The 24,165-nt window shown below is 37.4% G+C and overlaps 1 protein-coding gene across 2 annotated transcripts in view; it reads right to left on the bottom strand.

The window, feature by feature from the left end:
* The window catches only part of ZBBX (zinc finger B-box domain containing), a 151,761-nt gene that overhangs the window by 91,182 nt on the left and 36,414 nt on the right, over positions 1-24,165 (bottom strand). For both annotated transcript variants that reach the window (XM_003416255.3, XM_003416256.3), the window contains exons 4-6: positions 22,544-22,592; positions 20,180-20,289; positions 13,181-13,276 (exon numbers count right to left, since the gene is read on the bottom strand). In XM_003416255.3, coding sequence (XP_003416303.2) covers positions 13,181-13,276; positions 20,180-20,289; positions 22,544-22,592 — 255 coding nt within the window. The remainder of the gene's footprint in view (positions 1-13,180; positions 13,277-20,179; positions 20,290-22,543; positions 22,593-24,165) is intronic.

Here is a 24,165-nt window from a genome sequence, read left to right on the forward strand (position 1 = left end):
TTTTGTGGTAGTCTTACAGTCATGTATGCAGAAGTGCAGTTCAGACAGGTGAGGAATATACCTGGCCTAGAAGCCTCATTTCCCACCAGAGCCACTGTCCATCTGTAGAGATTCCAGAGCCCCACATTGGATAGTGGAGTTACAAAACTCACCACGCTCAGAGCTACGCTTGCTTCAAGTATTTATAGTTCTCCTGTTTCATGCAATTTATCAGTCAGGGGTCATATGCTGCTAGGAACATAGTTGACCTTACTACCTTTAGCTGCTTCCTAGGTAAAGAGGTAGAAAGTTAATTGAAGATCACATTCTCACACACCATGGGAAAGGCTTTTGTTAACCCTTCACCAATGTAACTCCATAACATACAATAAATTCTTTTAATTATCAAATGCTTGCCTAATAAATGCTTCGGCTTTCAAAATTCAGAGAGAATTAAAATACACTGCCAAAATACAGTTCTGAATTATTTCAGGGGCTTAACTGTATCATTAAGGGGTCATTCACATTCTCATTCATTCAAAAATTAATTTATACATACCAGGCACAGTGCTAAGCACTGAGAATACAATGAACAAGACAGAAATAGGTGTTCTCCTCACAGGATGTGAAATTGATCAGAAGATATAAAGGAGTGAATAGTCAATAACAACACTGTTTAAAAAACCCTTTGATAGACGAAGTTAAAAGTGATAAATGTCAGCAGGCAACAAACACAAACTTGTGGTACAAGAAATGAGCATTATTCATATTTAAGAAATTGGAGAAAAGCATGCTAATACTAATTTGTTTATATATTTTTTAAATAAGTTACTTTTTCTTAACTCTAATATTAATTAATATTTATAAATAGCAAATTTACACATTTTTCGGGATGTTTATATCACCTGGACTCTAAAAATAGTTACTCCCATCCTCTTATCTCTATCTTATTGGTGATTTAGGGAGAAAGAATTGACCAAACCCAATTCTGCTCATTCTGGGTTCTCTCTTTTATAGCTCCCTACACACAGAGGGATGCATTCCAAACTAGACACCCAGGTAAGCAGCCTTACTGGACAGGCTATGTTTGCCAAAGATGCCCACAATTTGGGGAGAAATGTACAATTTAAGGAAGTATAAAATCCAAAACCAAACTTATTGCCATCAAGTTGACTCCAACTCATAGCGACCCTATAGGTCAGAGTAGAACTGTCCCATAGGGTTTCCAAGGAGCAGCTACTGGATTCAAACTGCAGACCTTTTGGTTAGCAGCCAAACACTTAACCACTGCAGCACCAGGGGCCCAAGGAAGTATAAGGAAGCTCAACTTGTCTTAACATCCATGCTACAACCACCAATTCTGATTGTAGTAATTGTTATTTGCCACCGAGTTGGTTCCAACTCAATAAAGTTGGTATTTTGACTTCTATCTTCTCAACGTAATATCTATTTCTCAGTTTGTTCAGAATTTGGAAAGTTAAGAAAGAGATGTTATTTATTGGCCTTCAAAAACTCTAACATAGTCTAAAATCAGATGAACAATTAACTATAATTTTATTCTGAGTTACATATTGTCATGGGTCAGGTTCCCCAGGAAACAAATTCTAAGATTTACCAGTACGACTTTAGACTCGGGTGTGCTCTGAAAAGAACACCTGTGGGTAAGTGAAGGATGTAGGACTGGGCAAAGAGAAAAGCTGAATTTCAACACAACTGCCAGTCCCAAGGGAGGAGCTACGATGGCCATCAGTCTGAGAAGTCCACAGTTAAGGAAAGGCGGATGCTGAGACTTTGTGCCCTCACTTAGTAGGGAAATTGGATATGGACTGCCTCTAGGAAGGCATCGGAGCCTTGGAAGAGGCAATTTCCATGGGCAAATCCTGGGGAGAAGCTCAACTATGATCCATCAAAAGGCAATACTTCAGGCAGCTAGGGAAGTGTGCATCTCAGTCCTAAAGAGGAGGACCTGGATGGCACACCATAGCATCTAACACACACACACACACACACACACACACAGCGTTAGTAGTCTTGACATTATCTAAAATGACTAGCAATGATTTAAAGATACTGTATTATTCTGAATATTGAGAAAAAAATTATATTCTGAACCTAAAAATCTGATATTAATCATAGTCAAATAGAAAAATCTACCATAAGGTTGGAAACCCTGGTGGCGTAGTGGTTAAGTGCTACGGCTGCTAACCAAAGGGTCAGCAGTTCGAATCCACCAGGGGCTCCTTGGAAACTCTATGAGGCAGTTCTACTCTGTCCTATAGGGTCGCTATGAGTCGGAATCAACTCGACGGCACTGGTTTTTTTTTTTTTACCATAAGGTTGGTAAGCAAAAATTGTATTCTGACAATACGTTCTATGTAATAATTATTCTATGACTATGATTTTCTATGCAATAATTATCTTCTTGTAATTTTATTCAGGAATCTACATATCCCGAATTATACCCACATTTAGGAATTTCTGGGTGGCACAAATGGTTAAGTGCTCAGATACTAACCAAAGAGTTGGCAGTTTGAATCCACCCCCAAGAGAACTCAGAAGAAAGGCCTGATACTCTACTTCTGAAAGATCATTGTTGTTGTTGTCAGGTGCCATTGAGTCAGCTCCGACTCCTAGCGACCCTATGTAAAACGGAAGGAAACACTGCCTATCCTGTGTCGTCCTGACAAGCGTTGCTATGTTTGAGCCCATTGTTGCAGCCACTGCGTCAATCCATCTCGATGAGGGTCTTCGTCTTTTTTTGCTGATCCTTTACTTAACCAAGCGTGCTGCCCTTCTCCAGAGACTGGTCCTTCCTGATAACATACCCAAAGTAAGTGAGACTAAATCCCCCCATCCTCACTTTTAAGGCCATGGCCATTGAAAACCCCATGGAGCACAGTTCTACTCTGAAGCGCATGGCATTGCCATGAGTCAGAATCAACTCGAGAGCAATTGCTTTGTTTTTTGGGTTTTCTTTGTTTGATTGAATATAGCAATATTTACACAGGCATATCTTTCTTTGGAGATAAAAATGTAAAGGGACTGCATATAAACTCCTTGTACCAGAAAACACAGAAATACAGTAATCCAATTCCTTCTACCTCAATCACCTTTTCTCTCATTACTGATGACCACTCCCCTTCCCAGGCAGGGTCTCTCCTTTCCAATTAAGAAAATCCTCATTCCAGTTAAGGAAACATACTTAGCATAATCTATTAATGATTCACTTAATCCAGCCTCCCTTTGTGCATGCCACATTTCACAACAGAATGCCTTCTGATTGTTTTCTTCCTTCTCCTATTCTCTCTGATTCACCTTGTCTCTTCTGTCTGATCATTTGTCGTTAAAAGGAAAAAAGGATGCCTGATATATTAAGACCCTCTTTTTCACCAATGTAAGGCTTACCTGCTGAAAACAACCTTTTGTTTCAAACCTTAGTGTTGAAAATCTTTCTAAATATAGAAGTAGAATTTTCATTCTTAGTAATTCCCCTTGTGCATTTAAGCTTTATTTTGCAGATAATTAACTATTTAACAGAGGTTGGAGAAGGCAAAGAAGCTTCAATTGGTTTGAATTACTGCCAACTAAAAATCAATCACAATCAAAAGAAAGGCCCTTTAAAATGATAATGCTAGTCAATATGAAAAAAGTAATAGCTGGCCTTCAATTCGGTGGGGGGCGGGGATTTATCTCTTAAATGGAAAACAAGATGTGCTGGTACAAAATGGTCCTAATTACTGCGAACTCTGTAAAATGAAAGGTAGGATGAGGGCTGAAGCTTTTTACAACTACCAAATTTGGCTATACTTTGTAACAACCACAAACATCAGCATGGGTTTAAGAATACAAAGTACAATAACCATTAGCCTAGAATGCTTTCTTTCTTTTTTTTATTATAGTGATATACACGCAACAAAAACCTACATTTCACTAATTTTTACATGTACACTTCAGTGACACTGATTACGTTCTTTAAGTTGTGCAAACATTCTCTCCATCTCTTTCTAAATTATCCCACCACCATTATAGAATGTTTTCTTTTTAAACAATAATGCTTATTATTTAGATTTCAGATTTTTGCACTCACTTCTCAAATTAGGTATGGCTTTAATACTTACCAAAACACTGGAAAATTAGAAACACTGTATGACTGGTAATAAGCTCTAAGCAGAAAGAGATGTATGTCCACTGCTTGCTGAAGAGTGGCCATCAAGGCCAAAACCCAAAAACCGTAAGAACCTTAATGCACAGGAGAAGATGGAGAAGAATGGTGGGATCAAGGAAAAAAAACAAGTAAAGAGTAAAACCAAACCAGGTGCCATAGGGTTGATTCTGACTCCTGACGACCCCATGTTCTTCACAGGTTTTCAACGGCTGTGGTATTTCAGAAGCGGATCACCAGGCCTGTCTTTTAAGGTGATTCTGGGTGGATTGGAACCAACAAGCTTTCAGTTATCAGTGAAATCCTTAACCATTTGCACCTCCCAGGGACTCCAAAAAGTCAAACAGAGGACAGAAAATGCCAGATAGGTAAAGGGACAATAAAGATTAAAGTCAAGAAGTGATGGCAGAGAACGAGTAAGGACATGATATCAGAAAAAAATAAAGTATTAACCAGAAGAGCAAATCTCTTAAGGGAAATCTATAGCCACACATATTTCACTAGCTATTTGAATTTTTTTATAAAATGTTAAAGCTATTTTAACTATAATAACTGCCCAGACCCTTTGCTGTTGAGTTGATTCCGACTCACAGCGACCCTACAGGACAGAGTAGAACAGCCCATACAGTTTTCAAGGAGTGGCTGGTGGATTTGAACTGCTACCTTTTGGTTAACAGCTGAGCTATTAGCCACTATGTCACTGGGGCTCCAACTATAATAACTGGAGGTCAAAATAATGGGCACAAGTCACCAACGTATGGTGAAACCACGTTCATTCTACTCTATTTACTAAGACAAGAGTGTACGATATGTTTTGAAATAGGTTCCTTCAAAATTTAGTCTTTTATTCTTAAGTTTTTGTTGAATGAATGACTGGAAAAATTAACTTATCTGGAAAAAATTACCTCGTTCAAATTATTTCATTATTAGCCAGAAGTGACGTTATATAAAAAGACTCAGAGCAGAGTATGCTCAGCTCCCCGCACAGGTGGCCTCTGCATGCTCTTTTATAAGCTTAAACCTCACAATTCGACTTCCCTGGTAGACGATATACTCCCAGCACTACTATCCACTCCCCATAACAGCACCAAGGGGAGAGCAATACAGAGGAATAACATGAACATGGAAGATATGCAGTTCTATATCGTTATTCAACTTTAATTTTATATACAAAAAAGAATCCCTTCATTTTAAGAAAACTCGCAAGGATGTTTTGTTACTTGCCACACTCGCTTGATTTTTATACATATTATGAAATTCGTTCGTGTTCACTTTTTTTTTTAATTAACTTTTATTGAGCTTCAAGTGAATGTTTACAATTCAAGTCAGTCTGTCACATATAAGTTTACATACATCTTACTCCGTACTCCCACTTGCTCTTCCCCTAATGAGTCAGCTCTTCCAGTCTCTCCTTTCGTGACAATTTTGCCAGCTTCCCACTCTCTCTATCCTCCCATCCCCCCTCCAGACAGGAGATGCCAACACAATCTCAAGTGTCCACCTGATATAATTAGCTCACTCTTCATCAGCATCTCTCTCCCACCCACTGTCCAGTCCCTTTCATGTCTGATGAATTGTCTTCGGGAATGGTTCCCATCCTGTGCCAACAGAAGGTTTGGGGACCATGGCCGCCGGAATTCCTCTAGTCTCAGTCAGTCCATTAAGTATGGTCTTTTTATGAGAATTTGGGGTCTGCATCCCACTGATCTCCTGCTCCCTCAGGGGTTCTCTATTGTGCTCCCTGTGAGGGCAGTCATCGATTGTGGCCGGGCACCAACTAGTTTTTCTGGTCTCAGGATGATGTAGGTCTCTGGTTCATGTGGCCCTTTCTGTCTCTTGGGCTCTTAGTTGTCGTGTGACCTTGGTATTCTTCATTCTCCTTTGATCCAGGTGGGTTGAGACCAATTGATGCATCTTAGATGACCGCTTGTTAGCATTTAAGACCCCAGACGCCACATTTCAAAGTGGGATGCAGAATGTTTTCATAATAGAATTATTTTGCCAATTGACTTAGAAGTCTCCTTAAACCATGGTCCCCAAACCCCCGCCCTTGCTTGGCTGTCCTTTGAAGCATTCATTTTATCCCAGAAACTTCTTTGTTTTTGGTCCAGTCCAATTGAGCTGACCTTCCATGTATTGAGTGTTGTCCTTCCCTTCACCTAGAGCAGTTCTTATCTACTAATTAATCAATAAAAAACCCTCTCTCTCCCTCCCTCCCTCCCCCCTTCGTAACCACAAAAGTATGTGTTCTTCTCAGTTTTTACTATTTCTCAAGATCTTATAATAGTGGTCTTATACAATATTTGTCCTTTTCCCTCTAATTTCACTCAGCATAATGCCTTCCAGGTTCCTCCATGTTATGAAATGTTTCACAGATTCGTCACTGTTCTTTATCGACGCGTAGTATTCCATTGTGTGAATATACCACAATTTATTTACCCATTCATCTGTTGATGGACACCTTGGTTGCTTCCAGCTTTTTGCTATTGTAAACAGAGCTGCAATAAACATGGGTGTGCATATCTCTGTTTGTGTGAAGGCTCTTGTATCTCTAGGGTATATTCCGAGGAGTGGGATTTCTGGGTTGTATGGTAGTTCTATTTCTAACTGTTTAAGATAACGCCAGATAGATTTCCAAAGTGGTTGTACCATTTTATATTCCCACCAGCAGTGTATAAGAGTTCCGATCTCTCCGCAGCCTCTCCAACATTTATTATTTTGTGTTTTTTGGATTAATGCCAGCCTTGTTGGAGTGAGATGGAATCTCATGTAGTTTTAATTTGCATTTCTCTAATGGCTAATGATCGAGAGCATTTTCTCATGTATCTGTTAGGTGCCTGAATATCTTCTTTAGTGAAGTGTGTGTTCATATCCTTTGCCCACTTCTTGATTGGGTTGTTTGTCTTTTTGTGGTTGAGTTTTGACAGAATCATGTAGATTTTAGAAATCAGGCACTGGTCTGAGATGTCAGAGCCGAAAATTCTTTCCCAGTCTGTAGGTGGTCTTTTTACTCTTTTGGTGAAGTCTTCAGATGAGCATAGATGTTTGATTTTTAGGAGCTCCCAGTTATCTGGTTTCTCTTTGTCATTTTTGGTAATGTTTTGTATTCTGTTTATGCCTTGTATTAGGGCTCCTAGGGTTGTCCCTATTTTTTCTTCCATGATCTTTATCGTTTTAGTCTTTATGTTTAGGTCTTTGATCCACTTGGAGTTAGTTTTTGTGCATGGTGTGAGGTATGGGTCCTGTTTCATTTTTTTGCAAATGGATATCCAGTTATGCCAGCACCATTTGTTAAAAAGACTATCTTTTCCCCAATTAACTGACACTGGTCCTTTGTCAAATATCAGCTGCTCATATGTGGATGGATTTATATCTGGGTTCTCAATTCTGTTCCATTGGTCTATGTGCCTGTTGTTGTACCAGTACCAGGCTGTTTTGACTACTGTGGCTGTATAATATGTTCTAAAGTCAGGTAGAGTGAGGCCTCCCACTTTCTTCTTCTTTTTCAGTAATGCTTTACTTATCCGAGGCTTCTTTCCCTTCCATATGAAACTGGTGATTTGTTTCTCTATCACCTTAAAAAATGACATTGGAAATTGGATCGGAAATGCGTTATATGTATAGATGGTTTTGCGTAGAATAGACATTTTTACTATGTTAAGTCTTCCTATCCATGAGCAAGGTATGTTTTTCCACTTAAGTATGTCCTTTTGAATTTCTTGTAGTAGAGCTTTGTAGTTTTCTTTGTATAGGTCTTTTACATCTTTGGTAAGATTTATTCCTAGGTATTTTATCTTCTTGGGGGCTACTGTGAATGGTATTGATTTGGTGATTTCCTCTTCGGTGTTCTTTTTGTTGATGTAGAGGAATCCAAGTGATTTTTGTATGTTTATTTTATAACCTGACACTCTGCCAAACTCTTCTATTAGTTTCAGTAGTTTTCTGGAGGATCCCTTAGGGTTTTCTGTGTATAAGATCATGTCATCTGCAAATAGAGATAATTTTACTTCCTCCTTGCCAATCCGGATGCCTTTTTTTCTTTGTCTAGCCTAATTGCCCTGGCTAGGACTTCTAGCACGATGTTGAATAAGAGCGGCGATAAAGGGCATCCTTGTCTGGTTCCCGTTCTCAAGGGAAATGCTTTCAGGTTCTCTCCATTTAGAGTGATATTGGCTGTTGGCTTTGCATAGATGCCCTTTATTATGTTGAGGAATTTTCCTTCAATTCCTATTTTGGTAAGAGTTTTTATCATAAATGGGTGTTGGACTTTGTCCAATGCCTTTTCTGCATCCATTGATAAGATCATGTGGTTTTTGTCTTTTGTTTTATTTATGTGATGGATTACATTAATGGTTTTTCTGATATTAAACCAGCCTTGCATACCTGGTATAAATCCCACTTGATCATGGTGAATTATTTTTTTGACGTGTTGTTGGATTCTATTGGCTAGAATTTTGTTGAGGATTTTTGCATCTATGTTCATGAGGGATACAGGTCTATAATTGTCTTTTTTTGTAATGTCTTTACCTGGTTTTGGTATCAGGGAGACGGTGGCTTCATAGAATGAGTTGGGTAGTATTCCGTCATTTTCTATGCTTTGGAATACCTTCAGTAGTAGTGGTGTTAACTCTTCTCTGAAAGTTTGGTAGAACTCTGCAGTGAAGTCGTCCGGGCCAGGGCTTTCTTTTGTTGGGAGTTTTTTGATTACCGTTTCAAGCTCTTTTTTTGTTATGGGTCTATTTAGTTGTTCTACTTCTGAATGTGTTAGTTTAGGTAGGTAGTCTTTTTCCAGGAATTCATCCATTTCTTCTAGGTTTGCAAATTTGTTAGAGTACAATTTTTCATAATAATCTGATATGATTCTTTTAATTTCAGTTGGTTCTGTTGTGATGTGGTCCTTCTCGTTTCTTATTCGGGTTGTTTCCTTTCCTGTATATCTTTTGTCAGTCTAGCCAATGGTTTATCAATTTTGTAAATTTTTTCAAAGAACCAGCTTTTGGCTTTGTTAATTCTTTCAATTGTTTTTCTGTTCTCTAATTCATTTAGTTCAGCTCTAATTTTTATTATTTGTTTTCTTCTGGTGCCTGATGGATTCTTCTGTTGCTCACTTTCTATTTGTTCAAGTTGAAGGGACAGTTCTCTGATTTTGACTCTTTCTTCTTTTTGTATGTGTGCATTTTTCGATATAAATTGGGCTCTGAGCACTGCTTTTGCTGTGTCCCAGAGGTTTTGATAGGAAATATTTTCATTCTCGTTGCATTCTGTGAATTTCCTTATTCCCTCCTTGATGTCTTCTATAACCCAGTCTTTTTTCAGGAGGGTATTGTTCATTTTCCAAGTATTTGATTTCTTTTCCCTAGTTTTTCTGTTATTGATTTCTAGTTTTATTGCCTTGTGGTCTGAGAAGATGCTTTGTAATATTTCGATGTTTTGGACTCTGCAAAGGGTTGTTTTATGACCTAATATGTGGTCTATTCTAGAGAATGTTCCATGTGCGCTAGAAAAAAAAGTATACTTTGCAGCAGTTGGGTGGAGAGTTCTGTATAAGTCACTGAGGTCAAGTTGGTTGATTGTTGTAAGTAGGTCTTCCGTGTCTCTGTTGAGCTTCTTACTGGATGTCCTGTCCTTCTCCGAAAGTGGTGTGTTGAAGTCTCCTACTATAAATGTGGAGGTGTCTATCTCACTTTTCAATTCTGTTAAAATTTGATTTATGTAACTTGCAGCCCTGTCATTGGGTGCATAAATATTTAATATGGTTATGTCTTCCTGATTAATTGTCCCTTTTATCATTATGTAGTGTCCTTCTTTATCGTTTGTGGTGGATTTAAGTCTAAAGTCTATTTTGTCAGAAATTAATATTGCTACTCCTCTTCTTTTTTGCTTATTGTTTGCTTGATATATTTTTTTCCATCCTTTGAGTTTTAGTTTGTTTGTGTCTCTAAGTCTAAGGTGTGTCTCTTGTAGGCAGCATATAGACGGATCGTGTTTCTTTATCCAGTCCGAGACTCTCTGTCTCTTTATTGGTGCATTTAGTCCATTTACATTCAGCATAATTATAGATAAATAAGTGTTTAGTGTTGTCATTTTGATGCCTTTTTATGTGTGTTGTTGACAATTTCGTTTTTCCACTTACTTTTTTGTGCTGAGACGTTTTTCTTAGTAAATTGTGAGATCCTCATTTTCGTAGTGTTTGACTTTATGTTTGTTGAGTCGTTACGTTTTTCTTGGCTTTTATCTTGAGTTATGGAGTTGTTATATCTCTTTGTGGTTACCTTATTATTTACACCTATTTTTCTAAGTAAAAACCTAACTTGTATTGTTCTATATCGCCTTGTATCACTCTCCATATGGCAGTTCTATGCCTCCTGTGTTTAGTCCCTCTTTTTGATTATTGTGATCTTTTACATATTGACTTCCATGATTCCCTGTTATGAGTATTTTTTTTTTAATTAATTTTAATTTGTTTTTGTGATTTCCCTATTTGAGTTGATATCAGGATGTTCTGTTTTGTGACCTTGTGTTGTGCTGGTATCTGATATTATTGGTTTTCTGACCAAACAATATCCTTTAATATTTCTTGTAGCTTTGGTTTGGTTTTTGCAAATTCTCTAAACTTGTGTTTATCTGTAAATATCTTAATTTCGCCTTCATATTTCAGAGAGAGTTTTGCTGGATATATGATCCTTGGCTGGCAGTTCTTCTCCTTCAGTGCTTCGTGTTCACTTTTAAAGATAAATGTGTCTTCTATGATTTGGGATTCAGTAGGATTTAAATGCTATTCAACAATCTGTGGCTTACCAACCTTTCCTCCTCTTTAATAAAAACTAGAAACTGTGATGATGGCAGTATACAACAACAGTGAATGACATGAATTATATACTCAGTAAGTATTAGTTCTCTTACTTCCCCAATCGGTTCTACATTTAGAATTTTATAAGACTAATTTATAAAGATCACATTCTTCTACGTTAAGACATAAGACGCATCCATTATACTATCATTATGAAATAGAATATTCTCCATTTTTAGAAAACAATACAAGACTTTTACTCTATGTGGTGTTGCTTTTAGTAAGCTCAATTTGACCCCTATCATATCTGCCTCTGGATAACAATAAGCCATATCACTGTCATTTCAAATTGGTTGTGTGACCCTGTCTGTATCTGTATGCATCCACGTGTTGCATGTGTGTGCACACGTGTGTGTGTGTGAGAGAGAGAGAGAGAGAAAGGAAGGATAAGGAAGGGAAGGAAAACATAGGCAAGGGGGGAAGAAAGGGGGAAGAGAGAGAAAAGGAGATTCAGATCTGGATAAACCTTGAAGTTTAAATACTGGAGTTGAGGGAAGGAGCCACGTCAAATTCAACCTTGTATCTTCCATAAAAAGCTTTAAAACATTGAGTGATACCTCCAAAAATGTCCTGAATAAATAAATGAATGAAAATTTCCTAAAATATACTCACAGTGAGGTAATTAAACTCTTTTCCTTAAAAGTGGACTGCCTTTAGTTAAATTCTGTATTATTTACACATTACAATTATACTCACTTTCATAAAGGTTAATGGAGCCCTGGTGGTGCAGTGGTTAAAGTGATCAACTGCTAACCAAAAGGTCGGTGGTTCGAGACTACCAGTGGCTCTGTGGGAGAAAGATCTGGCAGTCTGCTTCCTTAGAGATTTACGGTCTGGGAAACCCTATGGGGTCGCTATGAGTCAGAATCGACTCGATGGCAGTAAGTTTTTTTTGTTTTTATACAGTTTAATTTTCATTTATTGTGACTATCTAATTGTAATGTCCTGGGAGAGGGAAGCAAAGGCTTTTTTGTTTTTTGTTTTTCTTCCTTCCTTACTCATTTCTGCCCCAAGGCTCTGAATATTAATTGCCCACTCATAAGTAACTGACTTTAGTAGACATTGCCATAAATAAGGTCTACCTTACGTTTTGTGGCAATCATGACTTGGGCCATTAGCATCCCAGAGAGCTACCAATATTTATAATGATGTAGCAAGGAAGGACTAAAAGATACCAGAGTTATCTGGCTAACTACAGATCTTATTACCTCCTCCTTCTGCCTCCTTCACTCATTACACAAGGTCCTTAGCACTCCTTTTATTTTTAGGTCAGAATTGACTCAACGGCAACAGGTTTTTAAGAGCAGAAAACCAGTTGTGTACAGTTGATTCTGACTCGTGCAACCCCATGCGTGTCAGAGTAGAACTGTGTTCCACAGAGTTTTCAACAGTTGATTTTTCTGGATGTAGATCACCAGGCCTCTCTCCCAAGGCATCTTGCCTAGTGTTATTCACCTATATAAGGTTACTTGCCTAGTATAGGCCCTGATTCTTAGTAGATCCTCCATAAATATTTGCAAAATGAATTACTGTGAAATGAATGAAACCTATGACAAATCAATATATCATTAAAAGTAATTGGTGTCATGTGAAGTCTACATGTAACTACGTTTATTATTTAAGTATCAGAATTTTAAAACCATCTGACACAGTTTGAGTTTAGGCATTTCAAGAAACAGTGACTACGTGAGGAGAAAAAAAACAGCCTGATGCATAGGAGGAAAAGTAGAAATCTGAGAAAGAAGCTAATCTAAACGATAATGGGTGAGGAAAAAAGAAAAAACTATTTTTTTTTTTTTTTTGACAAACATGGAAAGAAAACACCAGAGATTTCTATTTATAAATAGGTAGAACTAATACTTAAACCATGGGTTAATGTGAAACCACAATAGATAAAAAATACTGTCTGTTATTTAAATTTCAAGTTCAAATACAGACTACATAATATAAAACCTCTAATCAAGCTAAGTGTTTCAGGAACTATATTAAAACACAGTTTCAAAAGCAAAACAGAATTCAAATTAGTGTTTACGAAAATAATTTTAAGATACATGCAAAAATTGACTGTACATAATGGAAATTTAAAAATTAATGTAAATTATCCTGAATTCTCGATAATTAAACATGTTTTAAATGTCTTTATGTGGATACATTTTACAAATACCACTATAAGCGTTTGGAAGTCATACCTGTAAAAGAGTTGTTCTATGGAGTTTCAGTGCCCCCTTCTGGTGAATTTTAGCAAAGCAGCCTGAACAATAATGTTCTCCACATTCAAGACATACCTTCAGAGACATAAAAAATCATAGGAATTTATAATAATATGACTTTGAACAAATGATTACATAAAGATGTCACTATTCTCATTCTTATTTCTGCAGTAACATACCTTGATGTCGTTAGAATTGAAAAGCCCAAGGAAATTGGTACAAGCACTTGTCTCAGGTAAGATTCAACTCCTTATAGAAAACTAACTTGTAAACTCTAAATGCTCCAATATTAAATATAATATTTGCAATGCAGATTTAGATACTTGTGTTAGATGCATGTATGGAGGCAAAATTGCTGAATAAATCATTAAAAAGCCAATAGTTTCAGGTCAAACTTCTTAACCTGGTAAAATCACTAAATAGCATTCTCTGGGTCAAAACTACTTAATGAGTTTTTTGATGAGTAATTTTATCTCTCCTCAAGGATTTACATGGCACGATTAGTTTTGAATGATATGTGCACTATTTGCCTCCCAAAATTCTCATTAAAAAAAACCAACCAACCCAGTGCCATCGAGTCGATTCCAACTCATAGCGACCCTATAGGACAGATTAGAACTGCCCCACAGAGTTTCCAAGGAGCGCCTGGCAGATTTGACCTGCTGACCTCTTGGTTAGCAGCCGTAGCACTTAACCACTACGCCACCAGGGTTTCCAAGAATTCTCATACACTTCCTTAAATATCCTTCACTTGCGATTATCAAAATACGGTGTTTAAAGTGTTCTTCAAAGAATCCCAAAAGTAAAGAAAGTAGAAGAAAAAAAAAAAAAACTAGATAGAACTGCATCAAAATGTCAATGATGTTTACCACTGGTGAAATGATTATGAGCAAGTTTATATTTATTTTCCAATTCTCTACAGTGTTAACAAATGTTATTTTTAAATTTCCCGAATAAATTGAATAATGTTATATACCTGTATCTCTGAAGGTGTCAAGCAAGACTGAAAGTGAAGAGAGAAGAAAATGGAATTTTTACTGCAAGTGAAATTATTACTGTGCAGTTGTACAGCTGCTTCAACGCCTTTGACAATATGATAAAAAGCACTGCAAGCTGCTAAGATCCCTCATTTTCCTGAGTTTGGCTCAAGCTGAGACGAGCCAAAAGCAGCACAAATAAGAAAGCATGAGGGCTTGGAGAGATGGTGTCAGAAAGTCTATGTCAAGGAGCTCACATTTCTTTTGACCACCTTTTTTATCCTCGCCCCTTAGGTGCCCACCACCCACTGTTCTTCTTCCCTTCCTCTCTCTTAAAATCAGCGAATGACAAGTGCAAAGCAGCTGGGGCATGCTGGCAAGATGTCCACCAAGATCTGCTGCTTTGTCCTGGTCTGATATGTGCACGACAACGGCACTGCTCAAACTGTGGCATGAATATGAATCATTGTTACAGTGCAGATTCTGGTGCAGTAAGTCTGGGGTGAGAACTGAGGTCCTACACTCTAACGAGCTCCCAGGTGATGCCCACGGTGCAGCTGCTGCACAGGCCAACCGCTGAGTGAGAAGGAACTAGAATGTATACTATGCAGAAAAGTACTCTAAACATTAGAATAAAAATTGTACTAAAAGTCCCTATATGATGACACTGTGACCTACAACCATGTAGCCAGGTTTATTAAACATAAAATGGCAAAACAACAAATAAATAAAAAAAAAAAGTTAAAAGACAAATCAATTTTACTAAAATGACACTAAAACGGGGGACTAGAATCAAACAACAACAACAATATTGGCACCATTTAGAAAGCCTTACTCTTCTAACTGTGTGTTTCATCCCATTTAATCCTCACAACAGCTCCATCAAGTAGGAACCATCACTGTATCTCCTCAGCGAAGATCAGGAAACAAAGGAACTCTACGATGAAGAATTTGCCCACAGCCATCATCTCTAATCATGGAGGTGCCAGGATTTGAACCCCAAAGTCTAGCTCAAACTTTGAAGCATGACAACACAATATTAATCATTAAACCAATCACTGACTATTAATCCTGGTGCTAATCATTTATTGAAAAACCTTGATAACATCTACTATAAAATAAAGTAAGATATTTCCAATGACTGCATAGTCTGATAGTTATCAAAATCTGATTGTATTTTTCAAATGTGATTAGCTATACAGAACTAGATTTTTTAACAGGAAGAAAAATGAATACTCTTCCTAGCATGGGAACTAGGCCCCCCCTTTTCACTTTTATTTCAAAAGCTATAGTCTCTTAAATGTCGATAAAAGCTTTATCCTAAATTGATACTTTTTAAGTGCTAAATCAATTAAAAAGCTGTAATTTCACAAAAATATATGGCAGTATTATTATATGAACGTAGATTAGAAAATGTATTCAGCATAACTTTTAAAGAAATGAAGATCAGTTTCAGCAAATAATTCTAAACTGAGTATTTGTAACACAAGAGACTGTTAAATGAAAGTAGCCAAACCAATGTTTATAGACTGGAAGATCAAAGCTGGAGTTGCAGAGTAAGCCTCTATATTTTGTTACACAAGCATATTTGTATTTAAATTAGGTTTAAATGACCGCCAACTGGAAAATCTTTTTAGGCAGTGTGTATAACTGGCAGAAACATGCTAAAAACGTGGATAAAGATTCCATTCCACCACAGATGCTTCTTCAATGATGGAATACCCAAGTGAAGTTTTAGCAAATATCATGTTAATTTGATCAAGGCCAGATCAGTTATACTAAGCCTGAAAGAATCCATTTGAGTTTAATTTAAATGTCCAGATTCACCAATTTAATACATAACTTTTAACCATCTATTTTACTTTTGCCATGTAGAGAGAACCTAAAAAAAAAAAAGCTACTAGAATTTCTTAAAAAACATTCCATCCATATGAGTAATCGCATCACGTCCTAAGAAAATGTGCCAATGACAAGAGCACACACAATTGATTGCCTCCTTTTTATGTGCCAGACACAAGGCTAAGTATTTCAGACACATTAACTCATGTTATTCTTAGTGATATTTGAGGTACAGTAACTATTCCTGCTGTTCTATTTTACAAATAACAACACAGAATTATAAAGAAATTACATCATTTTCTGATGTTACGCAGCTAATAACAGGAAAAGTTGAATTTCAAACCTTGAAAACCTAATCTTTTAACCACTACTTCGCATACATACGTTCCCCTGTTGAAAGCCTCCTGGTGGCATATACAAAGATTTACTCTAATTCTCTGAAACTATATGGAAACCCTGGTGGCTTAGTGGTTAAGAGTTACAGCTGCTAACCAAAGGTGGCAGTTTGATTCCACCAGGTGCTCCTTGGAAACCCTATGGAGCAGTTCTACTCTGTCCTGTAAGGGCTCTATGAGTCAGAATTGACTGGACGGCAATGGGTTTATAAAGTAATCTACACATATAACTCATTAAATTCTATGATCTAAGGTACGGCATCCAAACTCACTGTATTAGTTTTCTTATTTGTAAAGAGGCATATCAATAGGGTCTGTTTTCAGAATAAATGTTTACTGCATGTAAAGCACTAAGAATGGTGCCTGTCACCGTTTATGTACTGGTTTGTTGTTGTTGTTAGATGCCGTCGAGTCGGTTCCAACTCATAGCAACCCTATGCACCACAGAACGAAACACTGCCCGGTCCTGCACCATCCTTACAATCGTTGTTATGCTTGAGCTCATTGTTGCAGCCACTGTGTCAATCCACCTTGATGAAGGTCTTCCTCTTTTCTGCTGAGCCTGTACTCTGCCAAGCATGATGTCCTTCTCCAGGGACTGATCCCTCCTGACAACATGTCCAAAGTATGTAAGACGCAGTCTCGCCATCCTTGCCTGTAAGGAACATACTGGCCGCACTTCTTCCAAGACAGATTTGTTCGTTCTTTTGGCAGTCCATGGTATATTCAACATTCTTCGCCAACACCACAATGCAAAGGCATCAACTCTTCTTCAGTCTTCCCTATTCTGTCAGTTTGTTGTACTGGGGGGGCTTGTGTGTTGCTGTGATGCTAGAAGCTATGCCACCGGTATTCAGGTACCAGCAGGGTCATCCATGGAGGACAGGTTTCAGCTGAGCTTGCAGACTAAGACAGACTAGGAAGAAGCACCCGGCAGTCTACTGCTGAAAAGCATTAGCCAGTGAACACCTTATGAATAGCAGCGGAACATTTGTACTGGCTTACAATAACAAAAATAAAGTATTAAACTAACACAATACATGCTAAGTAATTACTACTATCAATATTGAAAAAAATTGTACAAAATAGTAAGTGGATCAGTTTCCAAGTATTAGAGAAAATAAGTGCCATGGATGGCTGTGAACTGGACTGATCATGGATGCAGTATAAAAAAGATGAGCTTAAGCCATCTTAAAGGAGGGATGGAGTTTGGAGGAAGAAGGGAAAAGGTGGGAGGAGTGTAGAGGTGTTTGAGGGCAGGGAGGAATGACTTGCAAAAGCCTGCGCCAGGTAGAGTGTCCTTGCAGCCCAATAGTAAAATGTCAAGTAAGAAGTCAGGTTAAAAAGGTCAGCAGTTCGAATCTTCTCTTGGAAACCCTATGGGGCAGTTCTACTCTGTCCTGTAGGTTTGCTATGAGTTGGAATTGACTTGATGGCAATGGGTTTATTTAGGAATGTGGAAGTCACTGGTGACCTTGATAAGAGCAGCTGCTGGATAGTAAAGAACCAAGACGGAATAGAAAGAGTTGAAGAGAGAAAGGAAGAACAGGAAGTGGTGACAGTAAATATAGATAACTCTTTGGAGTTTTACTATCAAGGAGCACAAAGGGACATGTGGAGTCAAGGAAGGATTTTCGTTGTAGTTTTGCTTTGGGTTTTTGTTTTAGATTGGAGAAACTGCAGTGTGTTTGTATGTTGAGGGGCATGATCCAACACAGAGGGGATAAAATGAATTACGGGAGAGAGGACAAGAGTTAATGCAATGTACTGGAAGAGGAACAAGAGGATGGGACTCTGCGTGAGTAAAGGTACTTGCCTTACTCAGTAGCATGCACAATTCACCCACAGTAACAGGAAGGAAGGAAAAGTATGAGGCCACCAAAGCAGGTCAGTTGGGAAACCTGTGTGAGACCATATGGAAGTTGTATTCTGATGGTTTCAAATTTCTCACTGAAATAGGAAGCAAGGTCATCAGGTAACACTAAAAGAAAAACTAGGAAAGGAGAAAAGTACTGGTGGTTTGAGGAGAAAGGTTTCAGTCAGGAGGTGAATAGAAAAGCAATTACGCTGGGGAGCTGTAGTAGGATTGTCAGGTAATGCCTTCAAACATTAACTAATGCTATTAAAACATTGTAAAACGCTATCTTTTTAGCCCTTCTTAGTCTACAACCCCTTTCTTCATGGGAAGCTTATGTGATTCAATATTCGAAGCAGAAAAAAGTGGAGCTGGTCAGGTTGAGAGCAGTGAGGCGGCAGCCCCCAGAGTCCCTGAAGGGCTTCCCACAAAACATAGTGTTAAAAAAAACACTTCCTTAGATTAGACATAATCCGAAAATTAGCTCACAAGGTTTTACTTAATAACAGTTTCTACATTCTCTTATATCATATTGCCCATTAAATTAGCAGAGTTAACTCTACTTTTTAGAAGGTGTACATAATAAAATCGTAGGATTTGGTGATTACAATTATCTCACAGTTATGACAAAATAAAATGTGTTCTCTCCATCAATAGTGTGGAGAGACTGGGCTGGGCTATTTTAAGGGCTTGAGCACATTCTCATGATGGTTTAACATAACAACGCACATTAAAACCAACATGCAACTAAAAAAAAAATTTGTATTTTAAGCCCTATTTAACCTGACTTCTTACTTGACAACTTAGTATTGGGCTGCAAGGACCCTCTACCTGACCCAGGCTTTTGCAAGTCATTCCTCCCTGCCCTCAAACACCTCTACATTCCTGCCACCTTTTCCCTTCTTCCCCTAAACTCCATCCCTCCTTTAAGATGGCTCAAGCTCATCTTTTTTATACTGCATCCATGATCAGTCCAGTTCACAGCCATCCATGGCACTTATTTTCTCTAATACCTGGAAACTGATCCACTTACTATTTTGTATTATTTTTTCAATATTGATAGTAATAATTAACTAGCATGTATTGTGTGTGTCTAATACTTCATTTTTATTATTGTAAGCCAGTACATAAATGGTGACAGGCACCATTCTTAGTGCTTTACATGCAGCATTTAATTCTGAAAACAGACTCTATTGATATGCCTGTTTAAAAATAGAAAACTAATACAGTGAGTTTAGGTGCCCTGCCCTAGACCATAGAGCAAGTGAGCAGAGATACAGAGAGGCATATACAGGCAGTCTGGCTCCAAGACCCAGATTCTAAACACTATGCTATACTGAGCACATATTTATTTCACCAATACGAATGCAAGTTGAAGAAAAGTTCCCATATCCCATACTTCCCCATTCTCTATCCCATGCCCTCAAAAAGGGAATTTACTGAACACATGAATCCACTTTAACCATAACCAACAAAGCAGTGTTTCTCTGACCATTCACCAAAAACCAAAAAACCAAACCTGTTGCTGTCGAGTCGATTCTGACTCATAGCGACCCTAAGGGACAGGGTAGAACTGCCCCATAGAGTTTCCAAGGAGCACCTGGTGGATTCGAACTGCCTACCTTTTGGTTAGCAACAGTAGCTCTTAACTACTACGCCACCAGGGTTTCCTGGCTATTCACAGGGATTTAGAAATAGAATCTTTATTGAAATACATATGCAATATTAATTTCTTATTGATATGTACTTATATACTAATTTCTTATGAGAGAATTCAGAGAAAATAGAAATATTTCAAATGTCAAATCTAAGACTTAAAAAGCACTGCTTACATTCATTTAACAAAATACATCAGATATGGCACAACACACTTTATTGTCCCAAACCTAAACTGTCACTATGATGCACGTACTAGTAGAGCAGCTTTGTTCTCACACTGTCCGCAAACCTTCCCTTTTATCTTGGGTTTTTCATTTTCAGAAGAATTTGCCATTTTATGATTAAGTGGTTGTTTCATAGGCTCTGGAAGGAAAAAAAAAGGTCAGATCAATCACTTTAAAATGAGATGTTTAGTTTTTTTTTTTTTTTTTTAAATGGCTAATAAAGTAATGGAACTATGCACTTTTCAAAATTCTCAGAGTATTTAAATATTTGTTGCCCATAAGAATGGCATGGAGGTTTATTGGGGCACTGTTTACAATAGCAAAAAGCTGGAAGCAACCAAGGTGTCCATCCACGGATGAAATGGGTAAATAAATTGTGGTATATTCACACAATGGAATACTACACATCGATAAAGAACAGTGACGAATCTGTCGAACATTTCATAACATGGAGGAACCTGGAAGCCATTATGCTGAGCAAAATCAGTCAGAGGCAAAAGGACAAATATTGTATAAGACCACTATTATAAGATCTTGAGAAATAGTATAAACTGAGAAGAACACATACTTTTGTGGTTACGAGGAGGGGAGGGAGGGAGGGAGGGAGAGGGTTTTTTACTGATTAATTAGCTGAAAAGAACTGCTTTAGGTGAAGGGAAGGACAACACTCAATACATGGAAGGGCAGCTCAACTGGACTGGACTGGACCAAAAGCAAAGAAGTTTCCGGGATAAACTGAATACTTCAAAGGTCAGCAGAGCAAGGGCGGGGGTTTGGGAACCATGGTTTAAGGGGACTTCTAAGTCAATTGGCAAAATAATTCTATTATGAAAACATTCTGCATTCCACTTTGAAATGTGGTGTCTGGGGTCTTAAATGCTAACAAGCGGTCATCTAAGATGCATCAATTGGTCTCAACCCACCTGGAGCAAAGGAAAATGAAGAACACCAAGGTCACACGACAACTAAGAGCCCAAGAGACAGAGAGGGCCACATGAACCAGAGACCTACATTATCCTGAGACCAGAAGAACTAGTTGGTGCCTGGCCACAATCGATGACTGCCCTCACAGGGAGCACAATAGAGAACCCCTGAGGGAGCAGGAGATCAGTGGGATACAGACCCCAAATTCTCATAAAAAGACCATACTTAATGGTATGGATGTGACTAGAGGAATCCCGGCGGTCATGGTCCCCAAACCTTCTGTTGGCACAGGACAGGAACCATCCCCGAAGACAACTCATCAGACATGAAAGGGACTGGACAGTGGGTGGGAGAGAGATGCTGATGAAGAGTGAGCTAATTATATCAGGTGGACACTTGAGACTGTGTTGGCATCTCCTGTCTGGAGGGGGGATGGGAGGATAGAGAGAGTTGGAGGCTGCCAAAGTTTTCACGAAAGGAGAGACTGGAAGGGCTGACTCATTAGGGGGAGAGCAAGTGGGAGTAAGGAGTAAGATGTATATTAACTTATATGTGACAGACTGACTTGATTTGTAAACGTTCACTTGAAGCTCAATAAAAGTTAATTAAAAAAAAAAAAGAATGGCACGGAGCCAAAGCTAATCTTCCCAGTAATCTGAGGAGTTCACAGGCCTCCCTCCACTCACTCCCCTGTGATCACAGCACTAACACATGTTCACCCATATCCACTCTGCTTAAAACTTACATATAGAATAACAGAATGTTAACAATCATGCTCATAACGGAATTCCTATGGCATTCTGCCTCATCTCTGCATCAAACTGAAGCACACATAGATCAACTTCTAAATATTCATCATATTATATATGATAAGTATATGTAATACATAATATGTGTAATACATATGTAGTAAATATTATCATATATCTATTTCTGCAACTTGTTACAACTACCAAATTATCTTAACCATTCAAAATTGAAAGTGTTTATCCTACTAGAAAAAGAAAAAAAATTTATTTCCTTTGGAATCATTATGAATGCAAAATTTATTTTCAGTTTATGCTACAGTTATATATTTCACTAAATTACATAAAGCAATTTTTAAATATTCTTGTAATTTCCTATAATAAAATTTTAATTTATAATTGTATACTGCTAAATTACCTTCCTGGATAAAAGATTATATTAATAAAGTTTAAGGGACAGTGCTATGAAAGTTCTCACTTTTGAAAATGCTATTATTATAATCACATAGTAGCATTCTTTTTGACAAAGGATAACTATCCCCCCCCCAAAAAAAAAAAAGCTGAATAAAATTTATTTAAAGCTCAAAGATAAACAGTCATCATTTTTGGATTTGGAATCTTTATATTGCGTGAAAAATTCTAGCATTTTAATTTATTTTTGTAACTCACATATAAAAGGCATTGCATCTTTGGAATCTAATAATATAGTGGTGAATTGTTTACCTTGAAGCTGCTCCTTCAGTAATTTTAATTTCACTTTTCCAGCAGGAAGCTGCATTAATGAAATAGATACATTGGTCAGGTATACATTCTCCTAGTCAAATAAAACTGTGTTACTATCAACAAGAACAAAAGAAAAAATTAGGTCTAACACTGATGTATCTGGAACAAAACAAATTAATTTTGAAAGAATAACATAAATAAAATATCATTTTAAAGCATACATAAGCCTTTTAATTGACAGAGAATTCATGAAAATAAAAATTTTAGAACTATATATAAACCAGTTTTTTTTTTTAAATATGTCATAAATTTAGTTTTTTAAACAAACTAACATCATTATATATAGTCAGGGCATGAGTTTAGGAAAGCACCAGTATTCAAATACTATAAAGGTCCAGCAAGTCTTTTCTACTTCAGCTTTCTCTGAAACAAATTGTAGTATCTGTCTAGACTGAAAATCTAGGCTAAATCCTGACTGAGCAGCTTTGATTACCTAAAAATAGAAGCCAAATTTATTACCTTATTTACCCAATTTAAAGAACTACCTGTTTAAGCATCATAGACTTTTGACTTTCTTTGCCAAGTTGTAGCCAAAAAATTGAGTAGATTCACTGTGAGGTATTTCAAATAAGTAAGCACTTAAAATCTTTGAATCTTAAGATTTAAGGAAATGAAAAAGATTTGCCAATTGTATATACATGCCCTGATCTTATTAAACCAACTCTTAAAGTACAGAAACAAGCACGGAGGGTGGTGTGCATTTATATAGACTCAATTCATGTCTAGCTTTCAACCGGCAATTTGCATGCTCAATTGCCTGATCTGTACAGGAAAATATGAGAACAATGGCTGCCTCTATGTTCATGGCTGTACCAACTGCAGTCATCTTTGAAAATTCAGGCCTAATTATTCTCAGCAAATCTCATGGCTTTGCTTCAAAAAGGGCACTTATTGCTCACATTTTTGATGTAGCTGCTTAGATGCTATGTTCCAAACACAATAGAAAATAGGATTTAAATAATCAATTCATATATGAATCACACTTTTATTTTTAAACTGGTGATGTTATACAAATTACAGATAATTTAATCTCATTTTTCATAACCAAATTTTCCAATATGATTGCCTTAATGATACATCTGAATTGCAACATGCTCACTGTGGTTACAGGCTATCTGGTCAGAATGGATGGATATATCAAAGCAAACTGAATCCATGGTTAGGAAAATTTTATATTTTGTTTTCATTAAGATGAATAATATTTTTCTGTTCTATGAATATAGCCAATTTACTTCAAATAATTCAAACTGCATAAAAGTATTTCAATGAAAAAATCACTAGCTGCTATTTTTAGGCAAATAAAATTTCCTCCTAAATCTGTTTTTTATCTGCTTGGCAAAGAGTTGGAGGTCTAATAGGGTTAGAATAGGAAATACAGATACAGTTTTACATACACACAGAGTCCCTGAGTGCCATGAATGGCTAAGGATTAGACTACTAGCTGAAACGTTGGCAGTTCAAGCTCACCCAGAGGTGCCTCATAAGACAGGTGTGGTAATCTGCTTTTGAAAGGTCACAGCCTTGAAAACACTATGGAGCAGTTCTACTCTGCACCCATGGGG

Source organism: Loxodonta africana, chromosome 23, assembly GCF_030014295.1.
Source record: "Loxodonta africana isolate mLoxAfr1 chromosome 23, mLoxAfr1.hap2, whole genome shotgun sequence".
Classification (NCBI taxonomy): domain Eukaryota; kingdom Metazoa; phylum Chordata; class Mammalia; order Proboscidea; family Elephantidae; genus Loxodonta; species Loxodonta africana.